The sequence below is a fragment of the Ursus maritimus genome, unplaced genomic scaffold (assembly GCF_017311325.1).
Source record: "Ursus maritimus isolate PB19 unplaced genomic scaffold, ASM1731132v1 scaffold_25, whole genome shotgun sequence".
NCBI classification, from domain to species: domain Eukaryota; kingdom Metazoa; phylum Chordata; class Mammalia; order Carnivora; family Ursidae; genus Ursus; species Ursus maritimus.
This window is the reverse complement of record NW_024425008.1, coordinates 26,605,610-26,630,067: the sequence shown is the minus strand read 5'-3', so window position 1 is coordinate 26,630,067 and position 24,458 is coordinate 26,605,610. Positions and strand designations below refer to the sequence as shown.

Genomic DNA, 24,458 nt, shown 5'->3' with positions numbered 1-24,458 from the left:
AGATTCTGTAAGTATATTTTGGTGCAGCTTGATGTCTGCACTTCATTTAGGTTGTGTCTGGAACTTTAAGAGCCTATCACCATAACTGACAGCTGCAGTTATATAAGGTTGAGAACTTTATGAAGTTTTTTTTAAGTTGCGAAAGCGTGGATGTACATAAAGTGATAGCTCTCTCTCCAGCCCCACTTTCCAGAGATAATTGCTATTAAAAGTTAAACTTAAAAGGCTTTGTTTGGATGCTTAAACCTAACAGTAGTTTTTGTTTTGTTTTATACCCTTGTTTTCCTGACCTCTCATTTTTTGACCTAATTTTCAAATCCATTCAATTAGAACTACCTCATTCTTTTTTTTTTTTTTTTTTAAGGGACAAAATAGCAAATAAATAAAAGCCAGGGAGCAGGCAGGAAAAAAATAAAATAAAAGGACTGAGAGAATGGTGGCCAAAAACGAAAGGTAGCAGCCTTTCCTGCCTAATCCTACAGGGCTAGAAACGAAACTCCCCAAATGTCCAGATACCAGAAGAGGCTTAAAGGAGTCAAGACATATGACTCGCCCCTTGGAAACCTACCCTGAAAAGTTTCTTGTAGAAAAGTATGGAGTTTCAGTGGGTTTTGCCCCTCCTTGGGTTGCAAGTAAACACGTTTTGTTTCTTCCTTCACTTTTGCTATGACCCTCTCCATCCTGAATATTTTCTGTGTCAGCAAGTCCTTTTGGCTTAGTGTTTGAATCTAGATCAGAAGAAATGTTGAAAAAAACAACTGTATTAGGCTGCAAATCATCCAAAACCATTAATAAAGTAACTTACTGCATTGTGCTTGTTGGTGTTAGGTGGTACAATGCCTCAGCATACTTCTGCTGTAGGTTGGACATTTTTTACACCCGTTAATGAAAAATCTACTTCAGCTTTTTGGGCGTGATGAAAGAAACCTGCTTAGAAATGCTTGCTTGGTGTGAAGCTGGTTTTGTGAATTATATGAAGAAAGAATCTTACATTTTTGAAGTCTTTGTCCCTCTATTTCTTCATCTCATCTAACAACTTTGAAAAATTAGAACCACCTGTTCAGCTAGAGCATTCCTTTGGTAAAACCCCAGGTTAGGGATTAAGGAAAGTTAAAAAGGAAAAAATCAAGGGGGGCTAACTCCAGTCACTCATTCCTTCTCTAGGTCTACTTATAAAAAAGAACAACTTGGGTTTAGTTGATGGTGGGGAGAAAATGGGAAGGGAAGGAAAAATAAGTATTTTGGAAACAACCCATTTTGAGGGTTACTTGATAGGGCTAATAGGATTATTGTTTTTACTGTCTCTTTACTAGGATTTTATAATCTGATCTTGCATAAATGTTTTGTATCTTCAGAAAATATGGTGCCTGTGTGGTTGTAGAAAGTATTCCTGTGATGGAGAAAAGGGTCTGAGGAACTCTTAAGAGCCCTGAATTTTCTCTTGAAAACATAGCTTGCACTTACCCTGTTCTTGATCTCCTGAAGCATTTCTTGGTTTCCTTCATTTTCTAAGTTGAGTATCTTCATTGCCTGGTGAATTTCCCTGAAAGATAAAAGGAACTTCTTAGATCATTCTTTTTTTTTTTTTTTTTTTTTAATTTAGAAAGTTGGGGGTGGGAAGGGCAGAAGGAGAGGGAGAGAGAATTCTAAGCAGGCTCTACACCCAGCACGGAGCCTGACCCAGGGCTCAGTCCAATGACCCTGAGATAATGACGTGAGCTGAAATCAGGAGTCAGATGCTTAACCAGCTGAGTCACCCAGGTGCCCCAGATTGTTCTTATTAAAAAAAAAAAAACATAAGGGTGGAAAATAGAGGAGTAGGAATCAATCAAGAATCCTAAATTCCAATCCTGACTGTGGTTTTGCTAAGCCTTATCTGCAAAAATGGTATGATGCTTAGCTTATAAAGATGTTATGTAGTTTTTTAGATGATATATTTGAAGATACTAATGGTACCATTTATTGAACACTTTTATGGTGGATACCTAACATGTCCTCTCTTTAATCATCACCACAGAGCCATTAAGCAGACTATTATCTGCATTTGATGTCTGAAAAAATGAGCTCAGAAAGTTTAAGTAACTTACCCGTGTTCACAGAGCTAGTGTATGCCTGAGCTGGGATTCAAACTCTGTTCTTTTTGACTCTAAAGCTTGTCATCACAGTAGGCACTTGATAAATGTTAGCTGAATAAATGAATCATTTAAAACCACCTGGGACAGAGAACGGGTATGTGAACTACATGACCTGACTTTCCATTTACTTTAGGCCAGTTTTTCTGTTACCCACTTAGGTAGGTGGGTGAATGGCACAGGTGAGCCTGTACTTTTACAGCCATTAGGCATCCTGGAAAGGCAGGGATATATTGTGTTAACAAGGATGGGAGAGTTGGCAGTACAAGAGGTAGTGGCAGGAATCAGGTTTAGAGCTTACTTTAGAACAGCCTCATGGTTCTCTAGGAGCAGCACATCTAGGAAGGTGTCCCTGACTCGGTCCCCTTGAAGATTGAGGGCTAGGATGCTACGGCAAGCTTCTAGTCGAACACCTGGTGACTCTTCATAATGGATGGCCCAGAGCAGGAGGTCTGTTAGCTGGGGACTCACTTGGCCAATCTGACCCAAAGCTGCAGAGATTAGAGGGCAGCATGTTGCACGGTCACTTAAGATGGAGTTGGCCATATTCTAACATCCGGAAATGGCCTTATTAACAAATAACAGTAATAATATGTAGATAGCTGCCTGCTAAATTAAGTATTGCAAATATTAAACTAGTTTGTTAGTATTTTCTCTTTTGGATGACAATTATCATTAGAATTTTAGGGATGGGTTAGAGTAGGACATCTCCAAAGAATTCCTCTGGGGATGAGGAGGGAGGATCCATTCCAACCTTGCCCATTAAGATGTGAGAATACACTAATTTTTATTTTATTTTATTAAAGATTTTATTTATTTATATGCCAGAGAGAGAGTGCACAAGCAGAGAGAGCAGCAGGCAGAGGAAGGAGGCTCCCCACTGAGCAGGGAGCCAAACGTGGGACTCGATCTCAGGACCCTGAGATCATGACCTGAGTCGAAGGCAGACACTTAACCATCTGAGCCACCCAGGTGCCCGAGAATACACTAATTTACTTATTTATGTAGGGATGAGATATGGGACAGTTATCTCAGAAGACCAGCCTAGTCAAGGCAAGATAATGGGAAAGGAGACACAATTACTTAACAGGTTTACCTAAAGCAAAGATGGTCAATGAGAGAAGCAATGCCAAAAATCCTTACAAAGAAACTAGGAAGGTTTGAGGGCAGGGTTTGAAGTATGCAGCAGTCTTAAATCTGGTCTTTTACAGAGTCTTATAGTTGAAACCTCCATGGGGTGCCTGAGTGGCTCAGTCGTTAAGCGTCTGCCTTTGGCTCAGGGCATGATCCCAGAGTCCTGGGATTGAGCCCCGCATTGGGCTCCCTGCTCGGCTGGGAGCCTGCTGCTTCTTCTCCCACTCCCCCTGCTTGTGTTCCCTCTCATGCTGGCTGTCTCTCTCTCTGTCAAATGAATAACTAAAATCTTTTAAAAAAACAAAAAAACAAACCTCCAGAGCAAGTGTATCCAGTAATGGATACCTACTTAGAACTTAGTACTAATTCTGTTGGCAGGAACTGTCTTCTTCACCCTTTGCCTTAACAAGTTTGATGTAAACCTAGACTTAGGATCCTTAATGAAAGAAAGAAGAAAATAATCTTCAATTTCTCAGGCAAGAAGTTCTGAGGTGTAACCATCCCTTCCCCTACATTCTGTCCCCTTCCTAGAGAGAGTCTGGGGATTTATACTAGCATGTGGGAAGGCATTTGAGCTTGAAAAGCTGGGGCCACTCCCATATTACCTTGAATGGCAAAAGCCTTGATTTTCCAGTAAGGATCCCTCTGTATCAGATTCGAAAGGCACTCAAGGACCTGGTATGAATACAAAAGCAGTGTTGAGAAGAGAGGATCAGAGCAAGAGTAAACCAGAGACAGGGACCCCTCTTATCTCTAAAATGTGCTATCACTGAAAAATTGGCTTCTATCAGTTCTAGTGACAGATGAGCTGGCAGCTGAATTACTAGCCTGCACACATAGTGTATTAACTGAATTATCTCCTATCTAGATTGATTTTCCTCAGCCTGCAGTTCTGTGGTCATACAGGCTTCTTTAGAACACCTCCAATCAGGTTTTCCCCTAATAACTAGGGATTATAACTCCATTCACTGGAGTAACTGAGGTGAGGACAGGATTCAAGGATGTGCTCTAGAGTTAAGTCTGGGCTGGCTGGGACCTAATGTGGTCCTGACTCATTCATGTGGCCAGTCTACCCCCTCACCTTCCTGGTTCTGATCTTCCATTCTGTGTGTCCACAGAATGGTGAGTGTAGTATGCACAACAAGGGAAGCTCAGGGTAATGCCCTCTTCGGGTTAATCAGGTAAGATGGGAATGTGTTTCTTTGACTCACCAGCTTATCGCGGATCTGCAGGGCGCCTGCTGCCAAACAGGCTGCCCGCCGAACTGCCATGAAGTCATCAGAGAAGCAGTTCAGGAAACTTGGGAGAAGCCTGGCAGTCATGAGCTTGAGCCCACCGATCAGGGAGAGAGCTTCCACACGCTCCTGGAAATTTCCTTGACTCAGCTTGACTCTGGAAGGCACAAGTGCTTTTATTTTCCCTCAAACTTTTGGCATTCCCACCACCACCCCCACTAATGCCCTCAAGATAAAATCTAACCTCTGAAGGCTCTCCATTACCCATTCCCACCCTTTCCTAGTCAGCCTTCTGCTCATGAGGTTAAGTTTCACTGGGGAGAGATCTCAACTGTCTTACTTAACTTCAACCCCTATTACTAGCATGTGCTGGGCACTAAGCTATGTTGAATGGCTCAGTAAAGGAAACTTTCGTGTACCTCTTGTTATAGTCAAGTTCTCTTCACTGTCCTCACGTGTGCCACTCTCATTTTTGTATTTGTATTTGGCTCCCAGCCTGGAATGTCTTTCCTTCTCTCTGCCTATGCAGTCTAATCCATCCTCCATGAAAGTTGACCTTACTAAGCATTTGTGTATCTTGCCTACATAATCAGAATCATGTCATACTTTTGAACTCAAACATCCAAAACAGTGCTTAACACCTAATGGACACTCCGAGTCTTTCCTTAGCCACATTGTTAGTGTCTATAGGGACTGGTAATTTTTTATTTTTAAAATAATCCTGCAGTGGGACCCAGTACAATGCTGACCATACAAAGCAGCACAATAGATGTTGGCTGGCTGGATCCCAGGCTCCCTGAACCCTTAAGAATAGAAACGTTTTCACTGAGTTCATGTTAACTAGGTCTTACCTGATGGTGTTGTGCAGCTCTTTACCAAAGCTCATTCGCCCCAGAGCTTGGGCAGCTGCGTGTCTTACTTCCTTATTCCAGTCCCTCAGCATCATCTGGATCAACTTATGTTTCATATCCTACAAATAGGAGTAATAATTAGCTGCCATTTATCGAGTGTCAGTTTTGTGCTTGGTACTGTGCCAGGTGTTTTTGCCTATCACTTAATCCTCCCAAACAATCCAATAAAGCAGATTACCATTTACAGATGACAAAATGGAGGGTTCGGTTTACTTGCTCAAGGTTAACCGGTTGGATGCTAGAGCCAGGACTCAACACCCAGTCTGTTCTCTAAGCTTATGCTTTAAACTGCTATACTCTGTCGGGACCAACGTTATCTGTACTTGAAGGACTTAACATTTGACAGTTATACACTAATAGAGTGATACTCATCCCAGTTTGCCTGGGACTTTTCTGGGTTTAGCACTGAAAGTCTTATGTCCTGGACAAACCAGGACAGTTGGCCACCCTATATATTAGTACTTCATTCAGAAGGGAAGAGACCAAGATTACTACAGTTGTAGTTCATGATTGTGCCAATGTACCCAAGCTATTCTCCCTGCCCGGAACACCTCTTTTCTACCCCTACGTGCTGGAATGCTTCCTTACTCTCTTAGGGTTTCTCTCAGAAAGCATCTCTGTGAACTCTCCTCTGCCCTCTGTAAGCATAGGAAATCCCAATAATGCTTTACAGCTGCCTCTCTTATTGCTATTTATAACATTTACCAAGAAAAGACAGTATTTTTGCATATGCAATGCTGGCATAGTGCGAGCATGTAGGATGTGGTCAGACACTGCTTACTGAATGAGTGAAGGACTGATGGACATAGTGCCTTTCTTTCATCCCAGCAACCTGATGTGAAGTTCTCATCTTTGCCAGATGAGTCCCCTGCCTGCTCTGCATGTCTTTCTTTCAGTTGGCAGTCCTGAGTGACAAGTGCTAAGGAGGTGAATGTGCAAATGAGTCAGATGTTGTTCAAATCCAGATTCCGATTGAGTGAGACCGAGGTGAGATTCTGCCCTTCTCACAAGCTCCCAGGTGATGCCTGTGCTGCTGGTCAGGACTTTAGAGGAAGGGTCCATGGCAATAGGGCAGAATTAACCCAGACTAAAATGTCTTCAGATGATTATACTGAATCACCAGATTTTGTGCTTTCCACTCAAAATGTGAGGGTCCAAGGGTGGAGGGTGTTAACTTCTCATGGGAATGGCGGTGGTCTGGGCCATTTTAGAGGTACTGAGTGTTACAAGGAAAAGATACAGTGGCACATAGGAAGAAGGGAAACGCCCCATCTGGACAGCTGAAGATGATTAGAAAATAATGGCAAGAAGCAGGTCAGGTGAAAGCTCAAATAATGGTCAGGGTTTCCTCCACCTGGAAGTCCCTCTTCAGTTCCATCCAAGTCTTGCCCAGCTGTTCCACACTCCTTCCCAAAACTCTGATAGTTTCAGCCTACACTAATGTCTCTCTCTAAAGAAAGTTATAAGAGTGTACCGTACACTTATCATTTGTTCTTGAATCATTTGTGTATGTTAGTATCGTTATAACAACTATAACGTGGGAAAGTAGGGACTGTGTTTTATACCTTCTCTATGTGCTGAACACTCAGAGCCAACAGACACTAGTATGGTTGGGGTGTTGGGTAGTTTAAGTCAGTGCTTCTCAAACCATCTGATGAAGGATCAGTTTTGGGGGGGGGGGGGGGGTCAGTGAGGAATGTCACTGGCTGGTACTTATACAGTACATTCATGTTAAGGCAATGTCAAAGTACTATAAAATTTTCTAAATTCTCCTAGGGTTTTTTTTGCTTATTTCATTGTGATGAGTTACAACTGGTGAACTGCCACCATGCTAAGAAGCAAGTGCCTTGAGTCAGAAAGACATGTTGGCATATGAGATAATTCTGGGTTAGGACTAAGGTAGCAAGGTAGAGACAAAGATCTGCTTGGTAAGAATGGAATACTGAATAGCAGCAAAAAGTGGAAGGGCTCCCCAGCCTCCTTTTGCTTAGACTTTCTGTCCTGGAAACACAGAAGGCTTACCAAACTGACATTCCCGCCGATCTGTGAGAGAACCCGGCAGGCTACGATCCGGTCCTTCCACTGGTAGCTGTTCAGCTCCACAGCAAGCATGGTGTGTATCAGGGTCTGAGGAATGGAAGACTTACGTGGATATTCCTGATAACTTTTAGAGATGCTGGAGCGTTAAAGAAGTGTTGAATCCTAACATGGCATTCAGCCTAATTAATGTCACAAGTACATAAGATGCCCATCCCTAGCAAAGGAAAGNGTGGCTTTACAAGATACGGGGCACTCTTCTATCTGAGCCAACTGACTTTGGAATCATAAATCAGGGAACAAAATACAGATTTAGTAACCTGAGCAGAAAACTCCCAGGGCCCTCTCTTTAACTATCTTTACTCCTAAGATGATTTGTATATGCCTCAATCTGTGAGTTTCACATTTCTACTGAAAGTAAACACATTTGTAGGTCTGTGCAGTTTTCAATGGTAAACTGGCAGAAACAAATTCTACATATCACAACTCTTCTTGCATACACAGAAACCATCTGCAACCCACTTCTCTCACCTTTGTCTCAGGTGGCTGGTGTCTCTTTTCCTTCTATACCCACCTCTATACCCCAGTTCACCCAAACACTTAGTCCAGTCTTTTAACTATACTTACCACCTTACTCAACCACCTGCATTTTTGATTCTTTACATGAACTGACCTCAGACTCAAATGTTCCCCATAACTTGGTTTCTTTCTCTGACCCTGTAATGAATACATACTGTCTTCTCACTGAGATGGCTCAGGAGCATACAAGACTGGTGCTCAGTGTCGTCATTCTTCTTATTAAACAGCTGCTGGAGGATCCTCTTAATCACGGGGTATGTGGCAGCACCTTCCAGAGCCAAGCACTGAGCTGCAGCCCAGCTGTCCACGCTATTACCTGTCGGGTGGGGTGAAAAATAGCTATCTGTTCTCCCTGCAGAGAGAACAGCCTCAGGGTTGATACCCAACGCTGTTACCTGCCTGGTATCTTACTCCCCTGTGCCCCACTCAGTATAGAAGACAAAGCCTGTATTTAAATGGATCATATAAAGGTTTTAAATATAGATTGAAAATCTTAACCTGTAAAGTCGAATCCTAAAAGGCTCTTGTTGGATAACAGCAGTAGGCCCTTATGTCCTGGGTGAGAGATACAGTTGTTCCTTTCCCTAGAGGTTGGGAAGCCTGGAGTGGAGACTCTTTTCTTTTTTTAAGATTTTATTTATTTATTTGAGAGAGAGAAGTCAAGAGAGAGCATGCAAGCAGGGGGGAGGGGCAGAGGGAGAAGCAGAATCCCCCTGAGCAGGTAGCTCATTGTGGGGCTTAATTCCAGGACGCTGGGATCATGACCTGAGCTGAAGGCAGAGGCTTAACCGACTGAGCTACCCAGGCACCCCTGGAGTGGAGACTTTCTTAAGACAGGTGGATTAAGTTGTTGAGGGTCTATATGCAGAAGGCCAAACCAGTCAGCCAGTTATCCTTGTCTGCCCATCTCTCCAGTGCCCCCAGGACGGGAAGGAACAGGTACTCTTTCAGAGAGCAGCCAGGCACGTTGGGCACCTGACAACTTTCTTGCTTGTATTACTCCCAACAGTGTGGATGATGCTAGTAAGTTAATGTGCAGATGGAAGCATGATGTGTTCAAGTGGTGATTTAATTTTCAGAAAGTATTCTTTAATATTGTTACATCATCTTTTTAAATTAAAAGTAAATCTGTGTGGAGCACTTGGCTGACTCAGTCAGAAGACCATGATCTTGGAGTTGTGATTTTGAGCCCCATGCTGGGTGTAGAGATTACATACATACATGTATAAATCAATTTTTTTTTTTTTTAAGTGAGTTTGTGGGACACCTGGGTGGTTCAGTTGGTTAGGCATCCAACTCTTGATTTCAGCTCAGGTCATGATCTCAGGGTCGTGAGATCAAGCCCCATGTCGGGCTCCACACTGGGTGTAAAGCATGCTTAAGATTCCCCCTCTCCCTCTGTCCACTCCTCCCTCCCCCACCTCGCTTTCACTTGCTTGCTTTCTCAAATTTGTGTGAACGGGGGCAGATGTCTAGGCAAATGCATCTGTGAAACACTTAGCCACCCAGGTGCCACTAGGTGGCAGTGCACCTATTTTGTAAAAGTACCTAGGAAGCACTATCTCTGGATGTTGATGAACATAAACCCAAATCCCCCAATACAGTAGACCTCACAGAGCATGATATCAGAGAAGAAAGGATTAGGAAAAGCTGACGGTGAGATGTCCTGTCTTTAACCCATACTCCTAGGTCAGAAGTGACAAGGAGTTACTCACCCTTCAAAAGGACACTATGCATTATGTCCCGGGCAAGGGGATTATGCGACTGTATGGCATATTGGCATAGTGCCGCCGCCATCCGCACGTTGGCATTTTTGTCCCAAAGAGCAGCCTTCAGGGCGGGCTGTAGAACCTCTGGCAAGTCCCGGACAGATGGGGCTTTCGCAGTCTCCTTGTCTGTGACCAAAAGAGAACCAGGTAAGAGGGTGCTAGCCCCTTTGATTTTTACCTGAACAGTTTCTTTCCCATAGCCACATAGCGGTCGACCTCAGTCTCAGTTGCCGGTGCTTACTGCTAGTTAATGTAATTGGAGTTTAGCTGAGCCTCTGCAATGGGCAGGCTTCTGTGGCTCACTTCTGTGCTGGGTATGCCTGTTCCCCATCCTTGATCACCTGGCCTCTAAAGAGCTGCATTCAAGCCACAGGAGGTTTCCAGCTAGACTATGGCAACCTTCACCACTAGTTTTAGTGATGAAAATCAACCTATTTACCATACATATTTTTATATTCTTAATGATAATAGCAATTATACTTAGATGGTGCTTTGCCATTTATAGTGTTTTCATATTCATTTTCTCATTCAGTCTGACAGTCCTCATTGAAATAGGCAAGGCAGGCATTAACCGCAGAGCTCACCTGAAATATGTCATTTCAGGAGTCTTTTTAGATCGAAACAGTCAGACTCACAAGACTCACAGACCACACAAAGCACCAATCTTCCGAAGGATCTAGGATAGGACACAGTTTGCCAACAGGGCAGCATCAGGTATTCCTTCTGGCCAGAGTTCTCGAGGCACTTTGGGCAGCATTCCACAGAGGCTTCTGGGGACATGTGCTATGGTCCACAGGAGTTGAGTATGTCTTATAACAAGTCCATAGATCTAGTCCCAGGGCCTATTAGAAGTCATGGCACTCGTGGATGCCCAGGAGATGGCACCTCCTTAAGGCATTTCTATTTCACTTACAGTTTTCCCAGTCCAGATGTGATTTATCAGAGTTCATGTCTACTATAAGCTATGTTGCCTATAAAGATCAGGGCAACAAGTAGGCATTTTAACTAAAGCTCAAATTCTCAAGTAGAAGGGGAAAGGGTCTGTTTACCTTTTGTCCACAATTATCCTCATTTTAGAGAGAAGGAATTTGAAGCTCACGTAGGCTAACTGACTCCTCAAGAAGTGGCAGAGCCGGATCTATGACTAAGATTTTAGGATTTCTAATCTGTCTTATTATTGCTGTGGGCTGCTATGCCATTTGTTAGGAACAGGCTAGATGGGAATAGGTGTATTTTATGGGAATATGTAGAAGACAAATGAGTATTTCAAGCAGTAATGAGTAAGACACTTTTCTTAGGGAAGGTATGGGAAAGAAGACAAAGGTTAAAATCTAGACACCTAAGACATGTGAAAGGGATTACATGAAGACATAATTCTGGGGGCAGACAAGTGTTCTTTGTATGTATGTGGATTGGGGATAAGATAATATCTGTGGCTGCCTATTGAAGGTTTTCTCTGTGCCAGGCACTGCAAATATATCATCCAATTAATACCCAAGGAAATAAGCAGTTATAATAAAAAATGTATATATGTGGGGGCCACCTGGCTGGCTCAGTTGGAAGAGCATGTAACTCTTGATTTTCGGGGTCACAAGTTCAAACCCCATGTTGGGCGTAGAGCTTATGTACAAAAAAAAAGTATATATGTGGAAGCATATAGCGGGGACAATGAACAATGTCTGGATGATAAGGCAGGGAAAACTCAGAGGAGGCGATAGCTGAAAATTAAAGGACAAGTATAGAAGTTAATCAGATAAAGAGAAATGAAAGAGTTTTCTGGCAGATGGGGCAGCAAGTTCGAAAACTTGTAGCAAAAATGCCCACATCTGGAACTCAGTAGCTAGGAAATAAATGAAACTTTAAAAACATGACACTTTTCTAGAAGTAATATTGGTCCCTGCCATTAAGGAATTCCTTATCTGGTAGGAATAGCAGAAGAGTAAACGGAATGTTAAGATAGAGTGATACATATTAGGACAGAATATTGTTAGGATGCTACCAGCAGCAGAATGGAAAAAGCATTAGCCCAGGCTTCACATAAAAGGTATCTGAGGGCATCTGAGAAATAAGTAAGCCAGTTGGTTTCATGTCCTTTCAATTGCACTTGATAGTTTTCATCATCTGGGCTCTATGTCTTGTTAAACTGCCTCCTCAGATTACGGTTCTGGCTATTGTTGATGGGACATTTTCCTTAACTACTTACTGCTAGTAAAAAGAAAAGCTATTGACATTTCTTTTCCAAAAGATTAAAGACCATTGGAAAGGATGGCTAAGTCCTTAATTCATTTTATAAAGCTAGCAAAAACTAAAACTTAACAAAAATAAATTATTCATTCCACTTACAAATGTAGTAAAACATTCTAAAATATCAACAAATCAAACCCAGTGGAGTAATAAAAGAATAATATAATCTATTAGATTCTAATTTCTAAGAATTTAACAACAGAATTCATCATATACACAAATTAAAGGAGAGAAAATAGAAAATGACTGGAAAAATTCAACACTCATTTTTATAATAAATAGAAAAGCCTACATGTATGTTGGCATATTATTTCCAAAACCATTGAGAAAGATGTGAAATGCCAAACTGAACATTGGTTACCCTGGGGAGTGGCACAGGGTGGGACTGGGACTGGGAATTTTGGGGGAAGGGAATTACCTCTTATACTCCTCTGTTGACTGATGAATACACAAAGAGGGAAGCAGAATCAGTAGAATCTGTTGGTTATTTGGTTATGGGAAGAGGAAGGGTTTGTCCAGGATGACTCCCAGGGCCCTGGCTCAGAAACTAGATGGATTGTGGGGCTGCTGATGGACGTTTGGAACTTGGGGAGGGGTCTATGGGTGAGGGTGATTAGTTCAGTTCGGGTTTCAGATGTGCTGTCAAAAGAAGGGCTAAAATAGGAGGGGAAATGTGTGTGTGTGTATATATATATATATACACACACACACACACACACACACACACACACACACACACAGTATATATAATTTGGGGCTATTACAAATAGGATCTCTCGGGGTGGAACAATGTGAACTTCCTTGAAGCTACTGAGCAAACAAAAGATAATGAAATGTAGTGCCTAAAGCACTGGACCAGAAGTCAGGAATTTTAATTTCATCTCTTGCTGATAAGCTATGTATATTAAGGCCAGGCTCTGGGCCTTGGTTTTGATTCTAAAATGATCTCAGATAAGCTCAAAGGTCCACACCAGTTATCATTGTCTACAGCTGTATGAGTTGCTTATATTCTCAAGCAGTTAAGTTCTGGTTCTCACTTGAGTCCCCCTGGCTAGTGACAATCCGGGGCCGTTCTAAAGCAGCTGTGGCACATGTGATGATGGCTTGGATCCGAACGTCATCGTGTACGTCCACCAAGCCCCGCAGCAGGCCCTCTATCGTCTCATGGTGCCACTCGATGACTATGCCGCAGAGAAGAAAATGAGAGGAAAACCGTCTGGTTAGGGTTAGACAGGCCCCTTCCTCTTAGCACAATTCAAGCAAAACATTAGCTCAGAAAAATAAAGGGCCCCAGGGATATGGGGTCCTTTGGGAAGTTATTTCTCTGATGATCCATGTACCCTGTTGGGGAGTTCCCAAACACTGCTACGTGTCCCCCCTCCCCCATCCCATCTTATATTCTGTCTCTCTTTGCTTAAATAACTCTTCATTGTTACCATTTGGGAAATAAAAGGGGGTGATAAAACAGTGATTAAGGGTACTTTGGGGGCGCCTGGGTGGCACAGCGGTTAAAGCGTCTGCCTTCGGCTCAGGGCGTGATCCCGGCGTTATGGGATCGAGCCCCACATCAGGCTCCTCTGCTATGAGCCTGCTTCTTCCTCTCCCACTCCCCCTGCTTGTGTTCCCTCTCTCGCTGGCTGTCTCTATCTCTGCTGAATAAATAAATAAAATCTTTAAAAAAAAAAAAAAGGGTACTTTGTTGTCAGGCATACCTGGTTTGGAATCACCGTTATTAGCTGTGTGACCTTGGATAAGTAACTTAACCTCTCTGAGCTTAATATTGCTCATTTATAAAATGGGAATGGTACTAGAACCTACCATATTGAGTTACTTTGAGTATTAAATGCGTTAACTGGACAAAGTATTTAACAAAATGCCTGGCAAGATACTAAGGACGCAACTGTTAATGACTGTGGTTATCATTAGGTTGCCTTTGAGGTCTCTTCCATCTGGCTTTTGAGATCTTCCTCATTTTATTACTAATTTCTCTCTTTGTAGGTGTCAAGCTTTCATTTCAGAGTTCCTTCTAGTGGGTTTTACTCAGAAAATCTTTCAGCCCTTTTTTGTTCATCTGATCCAGTATATGCGATGGACTGCCTCTGTTTGTCCTGCACTAAACTAGTCTCATGTTCTGCAAGCCAGCAGCCCTGAGTCCTCAGATCTTACAGCTTTAAACAGTCCTGGCGAGGCCCTTTCTCTGCCCCAGGCACTCAGCCTTCTACTCCCATATTGCCAAAGGCAGAGTGGATAGATGAGAATCCCAGCTCCACATATGAACTTTGGAGCGGCATTGTTTATACCACAGCCAGCTACAGTTTCTTTTGATCACTACATTTCCATTGCTTGGGCAGCATATTTCATCCTTCCCTTCATGCATCATTTATTGAGCACAAAGTTTCAGAGGCTGTAAGACAGAGTCCCTGTCTGTGAAGACTCCTCGGTGTAGTGAGTGTATACATATTACTGAAGTTAAACCCACCTATGCAAAAAGCCTCCAGATATCTGTCAACTATCATTGTGTGAAAAGCTCTTCTCTAGTGACACCTTGATGAGGTAACCAGATTTGTGTTTTCACAAGAGAGGGATGGATTTTCATAGAACACGAGTCCAAGGGAAGAACCTCCTCCCTCAAATGTTTACTAACATCTCCGGCCCCACCCCTGCCCCTTCACTCACTCAGAGCCCAGGCAGTCTTCCATTCCTGCAGCATCCTCTGCAGGACCTCCAGTTCCCAAGTCACATCCTCCTTCAGTGACTCTTCGTGCTTCTTCAGTCTCCTGGTTTTAATGGCAACATCCTCCTCACCCACCTGGAGCAGCAGATCCTTGACTGGAGTGGGCAGAGCTGTCCAGCGCGGGGCTCCTTTCACAGGCCTGCAGGCTGTGCAGTATGGCAGTGTGAGGCAGTCTGACCCCACTGCCCTGGGCCCTGTGTTCCCAGCTAGCATTACATCCTACTCCTGACCAACACCAAGGCAAGACAAAACTCCTGAGAACAAACGTTCCCAAAATTATACAGGGAACTAAGTACAAGTCCCAGACGGAGTTAGGAAAAGTCTGGATGACAGACATGATAAAGCCGTGATGTGGGGGGGGGGTGGTGGTGCTGAGATTGTATAAACCGTTTTATACATTTAATCTTTAAGAACAAAATTTGTTTATATGTAATAAGGTTTTTTTTTTTTTTTTTTTAAAGATTTTATTTATTTATGTGACAGAGAGACAGCCAGCAAGAGAGGGAACACAGCAGGCGAGTGAGAGAGGAAGAAGCAGGCTCCTAGCGGAGGAGCCCGATGTGGGACTCGATCCCGGAACGCCGGGATCACGCCCTGAGCCGAAGGCAGACGCTTTAACGACTGCGCTACCCAGGCGCCCTATATGTAATAAGGTTTTGCTCAAAATTCAATATCTGATATATTGCAATTTAGAGTAGTGTAACTGTCCATTCCTAGTTTATTAGGTTTTCTTTTCTTTTTTTTAAGTTTATTTATTTATTGGGGCACCTGGGTGGCTCAGTTAAGTGGCTGACTCTTGATTTTGGCTCAGGTCATGATCTCAGGGTCCTGGGGTGCCCAGCAGGGAGTCACTTGAGGATTCTCTCTCCCTCTGCCCCTCCCCCTGCCTGTGTACACACACTCTCTCAAATCTTTTTTTTTTTTTTTTTTTTAAGTTTATATATTTGTAAGTAATCTCTACAGCCAACACGGGGCTCGAACTCACAGGACCAAGATCAAGAGTCACATGTTCTGACTGAGCCAGCCAGGTACTGACTTTTTTTTTTTTTTTTAAAGATTTTACTTATTTATTTGACAGAGATAGAGACAGCCAGCGAGAGAGGGAACACAAGCAGGGGGAGTGGGAGAGGAAGAAGCAGGCTCATAGCGGAAGAGCCTGATGTGGGGCTCGATCCCATAACGCCAGGATCACGCCCTGAGCCGAAGGCAGACGCTTAACCGCTGTGCCACCCAGGAGCCCCCAGGTACTGACTTTTTATGTTTCTTTTTAATGTTTTTAATTTGGGAGGAGGAATGCTGCTACAAACTGCTAAGTTTGAAAGATTTTAGCATCTCTGAGTTTTTCCTCATTATGACAACAGCTTGAAATTTGAGGACAGAAGAACATATTATAAAAATACAGTTATAGTTGTTAATATAAAAACCAGTTATAGTTATGTTTTCTAGACCTCGTGGTCTCCCTGGTGTCAGATTCAGAAAGCCTCTTCCTATGAAGAGCAGTTGTGTGGAGAAGGCAAAAAATATAAACACATTTCCAGATAATCAAGTTCATGATCTATGGCGTTGCTTATCAGTCTCATGCTCTAATCTGTCACTACCAAAGGTGTGTGTTTCTTCCAAGGTTTCATTCTAACTAACGTGTTTAGATTTGTTCTACATCTGTTCTTTCCCCTGAGCAAGAAAGGCAATACCATTTCTTTCTTCTAATGTAAAAAGAGTCTGTGAGACTCCAGGGCAGTTTAGCTCAGATGCCATTCAGACCATACCCTCCGAATGGTTCTCCTCCAGCTTGGTCATGCTGGGGGAGCTCCGTCACCCTGTTGAGGGCTGGCTTCCTTTGCAGTATAGGGTATGCAGCTAGAGAGGCAGAACCACCTCTGGACAGGTCAGCTCCCAGTGAGTCGATACTATGATACTCCCCCATTTCTCTCCTCTCAGCCTGCTTGAAATCCCTCCCACAGAAGTGAGAAGAGGCTGGGTTAGTCTAGTCCCTTTCCTCCTATATCCCCCTGCTCAGGGAGTTAAAAAAGGATGTGGTGAGAAAGCCTTGAGTCTCTGGTATTTAACCTGTGTGGGAATAAACATGTACAACTACCAACATTAATTTTACTTCCAGTCCTTGAGTTCTAGGCAGGTATAAACATCCACTAGCCACATTCCACATCAAAAGTCCTCTGAAGGGGGGCGCCTGGGTGGCACAGCGGTTGAGCGTCTGCCTTCGGCTCAGGGCGTGATCCCGGTGTTCTGGGATCGAGCCCCACATCAGGCTCTTCCGCTATGAGCCTGCTTCTTCCTCTCCCACTCCCCCTGCTTGTGTTCCCTCTCTAGCTGGCTGTCTCTATCTCTGTCGAATAAATGAATAAAATCTTTAAAAAAAAAAAAAAAAAAAAAAGTCCTCTGAAGGGAGCACACACACAACCCTTTGGCTTTCTACGGGATAAAAGGCACAGTATGCTTTGTCAGCAGAAACAAATGGTGCCTTTCACTTTGTACCATAAGACCTCTGCTTACTATAGAACTGTCACGATCTGGGTATACTAGAGTGTTTTATATCACAACTTGGGGGAAATTAAGGCTAGGTAGCAAGAAGTACACTTTGTATCTTGAGAATTTTCCTCATTTTAAGGAAATCATCATCTAAATTTTTCAATTCAATCAAAATGGAGAGTAAAAAAAAAATCTACCCACACCTCCTAACTCCAGGAAAATCCCCCCCCCCCTTTTTTATCTTTTTTAGGTTCTTTCATACCTAGTATTTCCTGGATGAGACGATGAGTGAATTAGTTATAAGATGGTGTGTCTATGTTACTATTCTGACTTGACTTCTCCCAGATCAATTTCAAATTTTTTAAAAAATATTTTATTTATTTATTTGTGAGAGAGAGCACAAGCAGGGGAGCGGCAGGCAGAGGGAGAAGCAGGCTCCCCGCTGAGCAGAAAGCCCGACGTGGGACTCAATGCCAGGACCTCGGGATCACAACCCGAGCCAAAGGCAAGATGCTCAACTGACTGAGCCACCCAGGCGTCCCTCAAATATTTATATTTTTAAAGGTTATTTATTTGAGAGAGACAGAGAGCACGAGCAGGGGAGAGAAGCAGAGGGAGAGGGAGAAGCAGCCTCTCCACTGAGCAGGGAGACCAACATGGGGCTCTATCCCAGGACCCCAAGATCAGACCTGAGCTGAAGTCAGATGCTGAAGGACTGAGGCACCCAGGCGCCCCTATTTAATTTTTTAAGGAGGCTCCACACCCAACGTGGGGCTTGAACTCCTGACTCTGAGATTAAGAGTCACACACTCCCACCAACTGGGCCAGCCAGGCCCCCCCAATTTCAAATACTATTTAAAAAAAGTTTGGGAAAGATTCTACAACTTCTGTTTGTTAAATGTTGTATGTTCTGGGGGAAAGAGGGTGGGCATCTAGCACAGTAGGGGAAAAGTGTCTGTGAAGCCAGTGAGACAGGTGGTGAGGCAGCTGAATTCAGCAGGGGGATTTGTTTTTTATAATAGATGTGAGGTAGAATTCACATACTATAAAATTCATTCTTTTGAAATGTATACAATTCAGTGGTTTTTAGTATATTCACAGAGTTGTACAACTATCACAATGTCTAATTTTAGGATATTTTTATCACCCCAAGAAGAAACCCTGTGCCGATTCCTCCCTTCCCCTAGCAACTGCTGGTCAACCTTCTGTCTTTGTGGAATTGCCTGTTCTGGGGTGGGTGGGGCATACACAATAGAGTTGCCTTGTGGGGAAGGTAGTATACTAATAATAATTCCTTGAGATTGAGCGCTTAATGGTTTATAAAATGCATTCACAAAGTCACCTAGTATCAATAAATATCACAAAATCAATAAGTATATCCCAAGTGCCTTGCTGTAGGAATGATCAGAGTCTCAGCTCTATGAAGCAGGTGAAGCCCAGAAGGTGACTTGCCTAGACCCAATCCAAGGCTTTGCTGGGGTGTTTTCTCCACTAGTACCATTAGTTTCTGCATACAAGGGGGCCCACTGGAACAGTGACACGGCAAAGAAAAGTCATGGGACATGGAAGAATAGTCTCTTGGAGGATGGGCACTTTTTGTTTTATAAGTTCATTTCTTGGCCATCTCCCTTCCCTCTATCTGTCCCTCTTACAGAATTAAGAATGATATGCTTATAAAACAGAAATTTAGAACAGAGGATAACCCTAGTACCTGAGGCAGGTATGGGCCTGAGAATGGAATGGGAAGGTAGAACCAGCCCAAAGGGACAAGGCAGAGTGCTGGATTAAGGGTTTGATGTATTTCCCCTGGAAGCATGGGAAGAAGATGGGATCTGCCTCATTGGTAATTACCGGCCATAAATCTCTTGATTACACCTAAGTTTGATCTGATTTCAACTGAATGGTTGTTCCACAAGTGCTCTCCTTAGTTAAAGTTAGTGTTTTATAATTTTATGAGTTGATTTTTAGTTAGTAGGAAGGGACTCCCCTACATACCGGTGATGCCCCGCCTATAAAACAGGGTCCTTAAAGAAATAGCTCCATTTCTGGAGTACCTGGGTGGCTCAGTGGGTTAAGTGTCTGACTCTTGATTTCCACTCAGGTCATGATCTCAGGGTCTTGAGATCGAGCCCCGCTTGGGGCTCTGCATTCAGCAGGGAGTCTACTTTGAGATCCTCTCCCTCTGCCTCGTCCCCCTGCTTGTGCACACGCTCACATGCGCACGCACGCGCTCTCTCTCTCTAAAATAAATAAATCTTAAAAAAAAAAAAAAAACAGCACACTTTCCTCATCACCCCTATTACCCACTTCCTGCTTACGTGCTTCAGGAACTGGCTGGGAAGTCCACCTTTCTGGGGTCTCAGGGAAGACTTTAGACAGCTGCTTCTTGTAGCAATTGAGATTTTCCAGGAAAATGTGGTCTCTCCTCGCACCAACCTGGTGGATGATCCGGACTCGATCTGTGAACAGATAAAGACATAAGGAGTCCCTAGTACCACCCTCCTTCCTCTCTTGCTGGGTTTTCAGTCACCAGGATCAGACCCAATTTCCTTTTGCCTTACTCTTCAGCCCCAAACACTCATGAATTACCATGATGTTGGGGCATCCTTGACTATTGCTTGGAAATAGGAGCTGGTGGTCTCAGAGAGGCTTGGAAGCCAAGGCAGAACCTGTCTTAACTTGAAGGCATTGTCCCCTATGAAAAGCTACGTCCCAATAAAGGGGTTATCTAATTCATTTCTTATTAGTCATAAATAACTGCATCTGAATAACTCTTTTAAACATTTAAGAACACTTTCAGTTGACAGTTTAGGAACAAGATGGGGGCAAGGAAAAACAGCTTGGAACATGCAGACCTAGATCGTGTATCTTGGAATCCCAGGCATAGAAAGGGTAGCAAGATGGAAGGGGAAGGTAGTGGACATTTATTGAGCATTGAGCAAGAAGCATTATAGATGCTTTCCTGTCTATTCTTTCCTTGAAGTGCTTTTTTTTTTCTTTTTTAAGATTTTATTTATTTGAGAGAGAGAAAGCAAGATAGTGAGAGAGAGCATGAGCAAGGGCGAGGGGGAGAAGCAGACTCCCGGCTGGGCAGGGAGTTTGACATGGGGCTCGATCCCAGGACTCTGAGCTGAAGGCAGACACTTAACTGACTGAGCCACCCAGGCGCCCCTTAAGTGCATTTTTGTTAATATCATTTTACAAAAAAGGTTCAGAGGGATTATATAATTTGCTAAAGTTAGTAGGGAGGGGCTTACACCGGATCCTCTCCAGACTCCAAAGCGTGTGATTTTTTTCTAACATAGCACCTTAAATATCTCAAAGGGAGAGAAAGGAGAAGAGCAGAGAAGAGAAGAGCAGAGAAGAGTAGTTGTTCTCCAAGCCAAATCTTGTTTGCTTTACAACCCCACACTCCACAACCTCCTTAGTGAGATAAAGGGATAGAGCAAGGGGGAGGGAGAACAGATTCCTCCCCACCAGATACCTGCCTGCCCCCTGCCAAAAGAACCTCCCTGAGCTAGTCACAAGGGGATGTTGCCCGGAACCCCTTGGTCATCTAGGGCCACTTATCCACACCCGTGACTATTTCATTCCCCGGCTGCCTTCCACCTCCCTGCTCCATGTCCGCCTCAGCCCCCAGCACAGCACCCCAGCTCTATTACCAAAGTATATCTCCTGTTCGAAGATGTTGTCTGTGGAGTAAGCAAACTTTCCAGCTTGAGGATTCACCTGCCGGAAGTGGCTCTGCTTTGGGGGCTGACAGAGGTTCTTCTTTCCTTTGATATCCTCAGCAGTCTCATTGTTGCCAGGCATTGTTTCAGCTGTCTGCACTTGTGGCAGGTAATTGGGCAATCTTAGCAGGAGGGAGAGGGGGAAAAGTGAAAGATAGGAAGTAGGACATGGACCTCTGGCCTTCCTTCAGACCCATATGAGCATCTGGAAACCACCTATGTTTAACTATTGGCCTTGCTACCAAAGTGCCAAATGAACATTCAGACCCGCCAGAAGGGCCTCTCTGCAGCCACCTTCTTCCAGTGGAGCCACTCCTGCAGCCACTGGGCAGCATGGTAGAGTGGTCAGGCTCCCAACAGTACAGTCACTTTTTTTTTTTAATAGCTTAGGAAGTTTTTTCTTTAAGATTTTATTTATGTATTTGACAGAGAGAGACAGCCAGCAAGAGAGGGAACACAAGCAGGGGGAGTGGGAGAGGAAGTAGGCTCCCAGTGGAGCAGGGAGCCCGATGTGGGGCTTGATCCCAGGACTCTGGGATCCCGCCCTGAGCCAAAGGCAAACGTTTAAAGACTGAGCCACCCAGGTGCCCCCCCCCCAGCAGTACCTTTTTTTAATATGATTCCCTTAGAGGTTGCATGGACTTGAGGGGAAGGGAACCAATTCCTACATCACTTCACTTTATCATGTGTGTGGTTATTTAATGTCTGTCAACCCCATTGAATAGATCATAAGCTCCTTAAAGGGTCCATGTCTCTCGTTTACATTGTATTCCCAGCACTTTGCAGAGCACCTGGCAAGGAGGAGGAAGGCAGTTTATGTTTGTCCAATAAATGGATCCACTTAACTTTTAGTTTACTTTTGGGAATCAGATATTATAATAGCTCTGGTCTTCCCTCTAGCTACAAATGAGAAGGAAGCACTCCAAGAAATATGCGGTAATCAGCCCTCACGTTGTTTAGTTCTCTGTCTGGCTGCCAGTCAGTTTCTGAGTCACTGACACGTTGCCTCCTTATTCAAAGTGAGACAGAACCGAACCTCAGAGCCTTGAGGTCTCTGCCTTCTCACTCTCAATATGAATACATTTCTGAGAGCACCTAGGTAGCAAAATAGCTCAGTCTGCTAGGAAAGGCCAAGAACTGATCCCTTTAGGGGCACCTGGGTGGCACAGCGGTTAAGCGTCTGCCTTCGGCTCAGGGCGTGATCCTGGCGTTATGGGATCGAGCCCCACATCGGGCTCCTCCGCTGGGAGCCTGCTTCTTCCTCTCCCACTCCCCCTGCTTGTGTTCCCTCTCTCGCTGGCTGTCTCTATCTCTGTCAAATAAATAAATAAAATCTTAAAAAAAAAAAAAAAAAAAGAACTGATCCCTTTAAAGGCAGTGGTTCTCAACCAGGAGTGATTTTGGTCCCTTAAAGGGAATGTGTCAATGTCTGAAGACATCTTTGGTTGTCACAACTGGAGAATGCTGCTGGCATCCAGTGGGGTGCTGCTAAACATCCTACAAGGTACAAGACAGCCCCCCCAACAAAGAATTATTCAACTCAGGATGTCAGAAGTACCTGGTTGAGCACCTTACTTTAAGGAGATCGTAGGGAACAAGCTGGCAGTGGAGAACACTAGAGGTGGGTGGGACAGTGTGTTCTGAAATAAGGAATGTGAAACAACCCAGGAGTCCTGAAAGGGGACCCAAGGATTCTCACAGTGTGCCTGAGGCCCCAGCCAGTGTACCTATAATAAACAGGAAGCAGCAGCTCCGGCTTCTGTCTCTCCTGGGGTGGCAGGATAACACTTTCATCCTCAAATTCTGCTGTTTCTTCTTCCTCCAGCCGTTTCAGTAGCTCCAGGTCACTGGTGGAAGTAAGCTCATCCCGGATGTGGCTCCAGTCGTACTGCTGGCGCAAGAAGCCCTGCCACTTGCTGGGGGGGACCCCAGGCCTCAGGGGCCGTTTGCTCTGGATCCATCGGGCGGTGCGCTTGTTCAGCTTTTCCAGCACGATGGCTTCCCAGGCTCTGGCCTCCTTCTCAGGAGGTGGCAGCCAGGCTTCCCTCTCCTCCAGTTTCACATCTGGAGAAAGTGACAGACCCAGCATGTCTGGATCCCTGCGGGAATGAGGGATGAGAGGGCAAGATTTTTCCTGGACCACACTTGCTGGCTTTGATTCCTTCAGCTGCTTCTTAAGATTGGCAGACCTTTCTGTCTTCACAGCCTGGGAGGTGACCCTTGCCGCGGGACCTGAAGAACGCAAGAACTTGAAGCCAGTGGGTTTCTCACATCGGGCCCTGCTGATCTGGGGAGGCTGGATGATGTGGTCTACATTGTAGAGATGGTCGAAGTTGTACTGGCTGTAAGGGACGCTGGGAAGCCCTCGCTGCCATACCACCTCCTGAGAGAAGGTAAGGTTTGTAGCGGCCTTTTGCAAATATTGGTTCTTGAGGTGTGCACAGCGATGTGGGCTAAAGTGGAAGACTGGAGGTACACTGGACAAGGAGGCACGCTCCTCATTTCCTGGTTTTGGGTGGGGAAAATTCATGCCCCATCCCAGCCGTGGGGGGAGTGACTGATGGAAATGGTGGGAAAGAAGAGTCTTTCCCTGTTGGGTTCTGGTCATTGTTTCCCAGCAAAAGCTTCCTTCCACACTGCCTGGTCCAGGTACAGGGCTTGGAGGCATGACCAGGTATCTGTTGAGGGAATGGAAGGAACTGGTGAGAGCTCTAAGTCAGTAGAAATCGGTAGCCTGTAGCAGTACAGAAAGGAAAGAAATGGGAAGACAGATGGGGGAGTGGGGGGCAGGGGCGTGGGGAGAAGCCACATGAGTTAGAAGAACAAAAGAAAGAAATGGTGCAACATTCTAAATATTCCTTGTATCAGCCCCTTGCTTCCAATTCTCCCGTTTGTCCCCAAAGCTCAACCCCTCCTCTTCTTATGAGGGATTACATTACTGCTTTTCAGCCGTATCCTTGCTTCTAATTTTTCCTCAAATGTTGCTTTCTGCGTGTTTAAAGGGTTTATAGTGTAAAGTTCAGACAACTCAGCCTGGCATTCAGGGTTCTGCATGAGTGTGATCCCAGTTTATGACATTCTCTGCTCATAACCTCTCAAGTCTCTGAACTCATCTCTGCATATTCCTCCCTCTACACAGTGGAGCTTCCTTCTGTGCCCTCTACTTGCAGTAGCCTTTGCTCCATACTTGACAAATTCTATCCATTCTTCCAGGCCTAGGTCAGTTCCTACCTTCTCCAGAACTTTCTTGACCTATCCAGGCCTCCATGTCCCACACAAATTTATAAATCACTCCTCGTCTGTACCAGTTTGTTTGTTTTTTTAATTCCAGTATAGTTAACATACAGTGTTAAATTAGTTTCAGGTGTGCAATCGTGACTGCGTACCAGTACTTTCAACTCTCAGTCCTATGGCACCTCGCGTTGTTAGTTATTTGGCTCTCTAATTATATTGCCCAAGGACCAT

The 24,458-nt window shown here is 44.3% G+C and overlaps 1 protein-coding gene across 1 annotated transcript; it reads right to left on the bottom strand.

Annotated features, from left to right (window-relative positions):
* Positions 1-23,727, bottom strand: HEATR4 (HEAT repeat containing 4). The gene is made up of 14 exons (XM_008699951.2): positions 22,721-23,727; positions 20,925-21,115; positions 19,581-19,721; positions 14,718-14,921; positions 13,079-13,222; positions 9,744-9,923; positions 8,184-8,344; positions 7,435-7,539; positions 5,353-5,471; positions 4,478-4,658; positions 3,872-3,941; positions 2,434-2,623; positions 1,465-1,543; positions 1-728 (listed from the first exon to the last, which is right to left on the bottom strand). The coding sequence occupies exons 1-14, from the start codon at positions 23,659-23,661 to the stop codon at positions 477-479; spliced, it is 2,958 nt and encodes a 985-aa protein (XP_008698173.2). The 5' UTR covers positions 23,662-23,727; the 3' UTR covers positions 1-476.
* Between the last annotated feature and the right edge of the window lie 731 nt (positions 23,728-24,458).

What these genes read in the sequence shown, in the direction of transcription:
- HEATR4 (XM_008699951.2), bottom strand. Translation starts at nt 23,661, where the DNA reads ATGCCTCCAAGCCCTGTACCTGGACCAGGCAGTGTGGAAGGAAGCTTT. An exon ending in CGAACAGGAGATATACTTTG is followed by an intron (nt 19,722 to 20,924) that starts GTAATAGAGCTG and finishes ATCTGTTCACAG; the next exon opens with ATCGAGTCCGGATCATCCAC. An exon ending in CACTAGCCAGGGGGACTCAA is followed by an intron (nt 9,924 to 13,078) that starts GTGAGAACCAGA and finishes TTTTGGTCACAG; the next exon opens with ACAAGGAGACTGCGAAAGCC.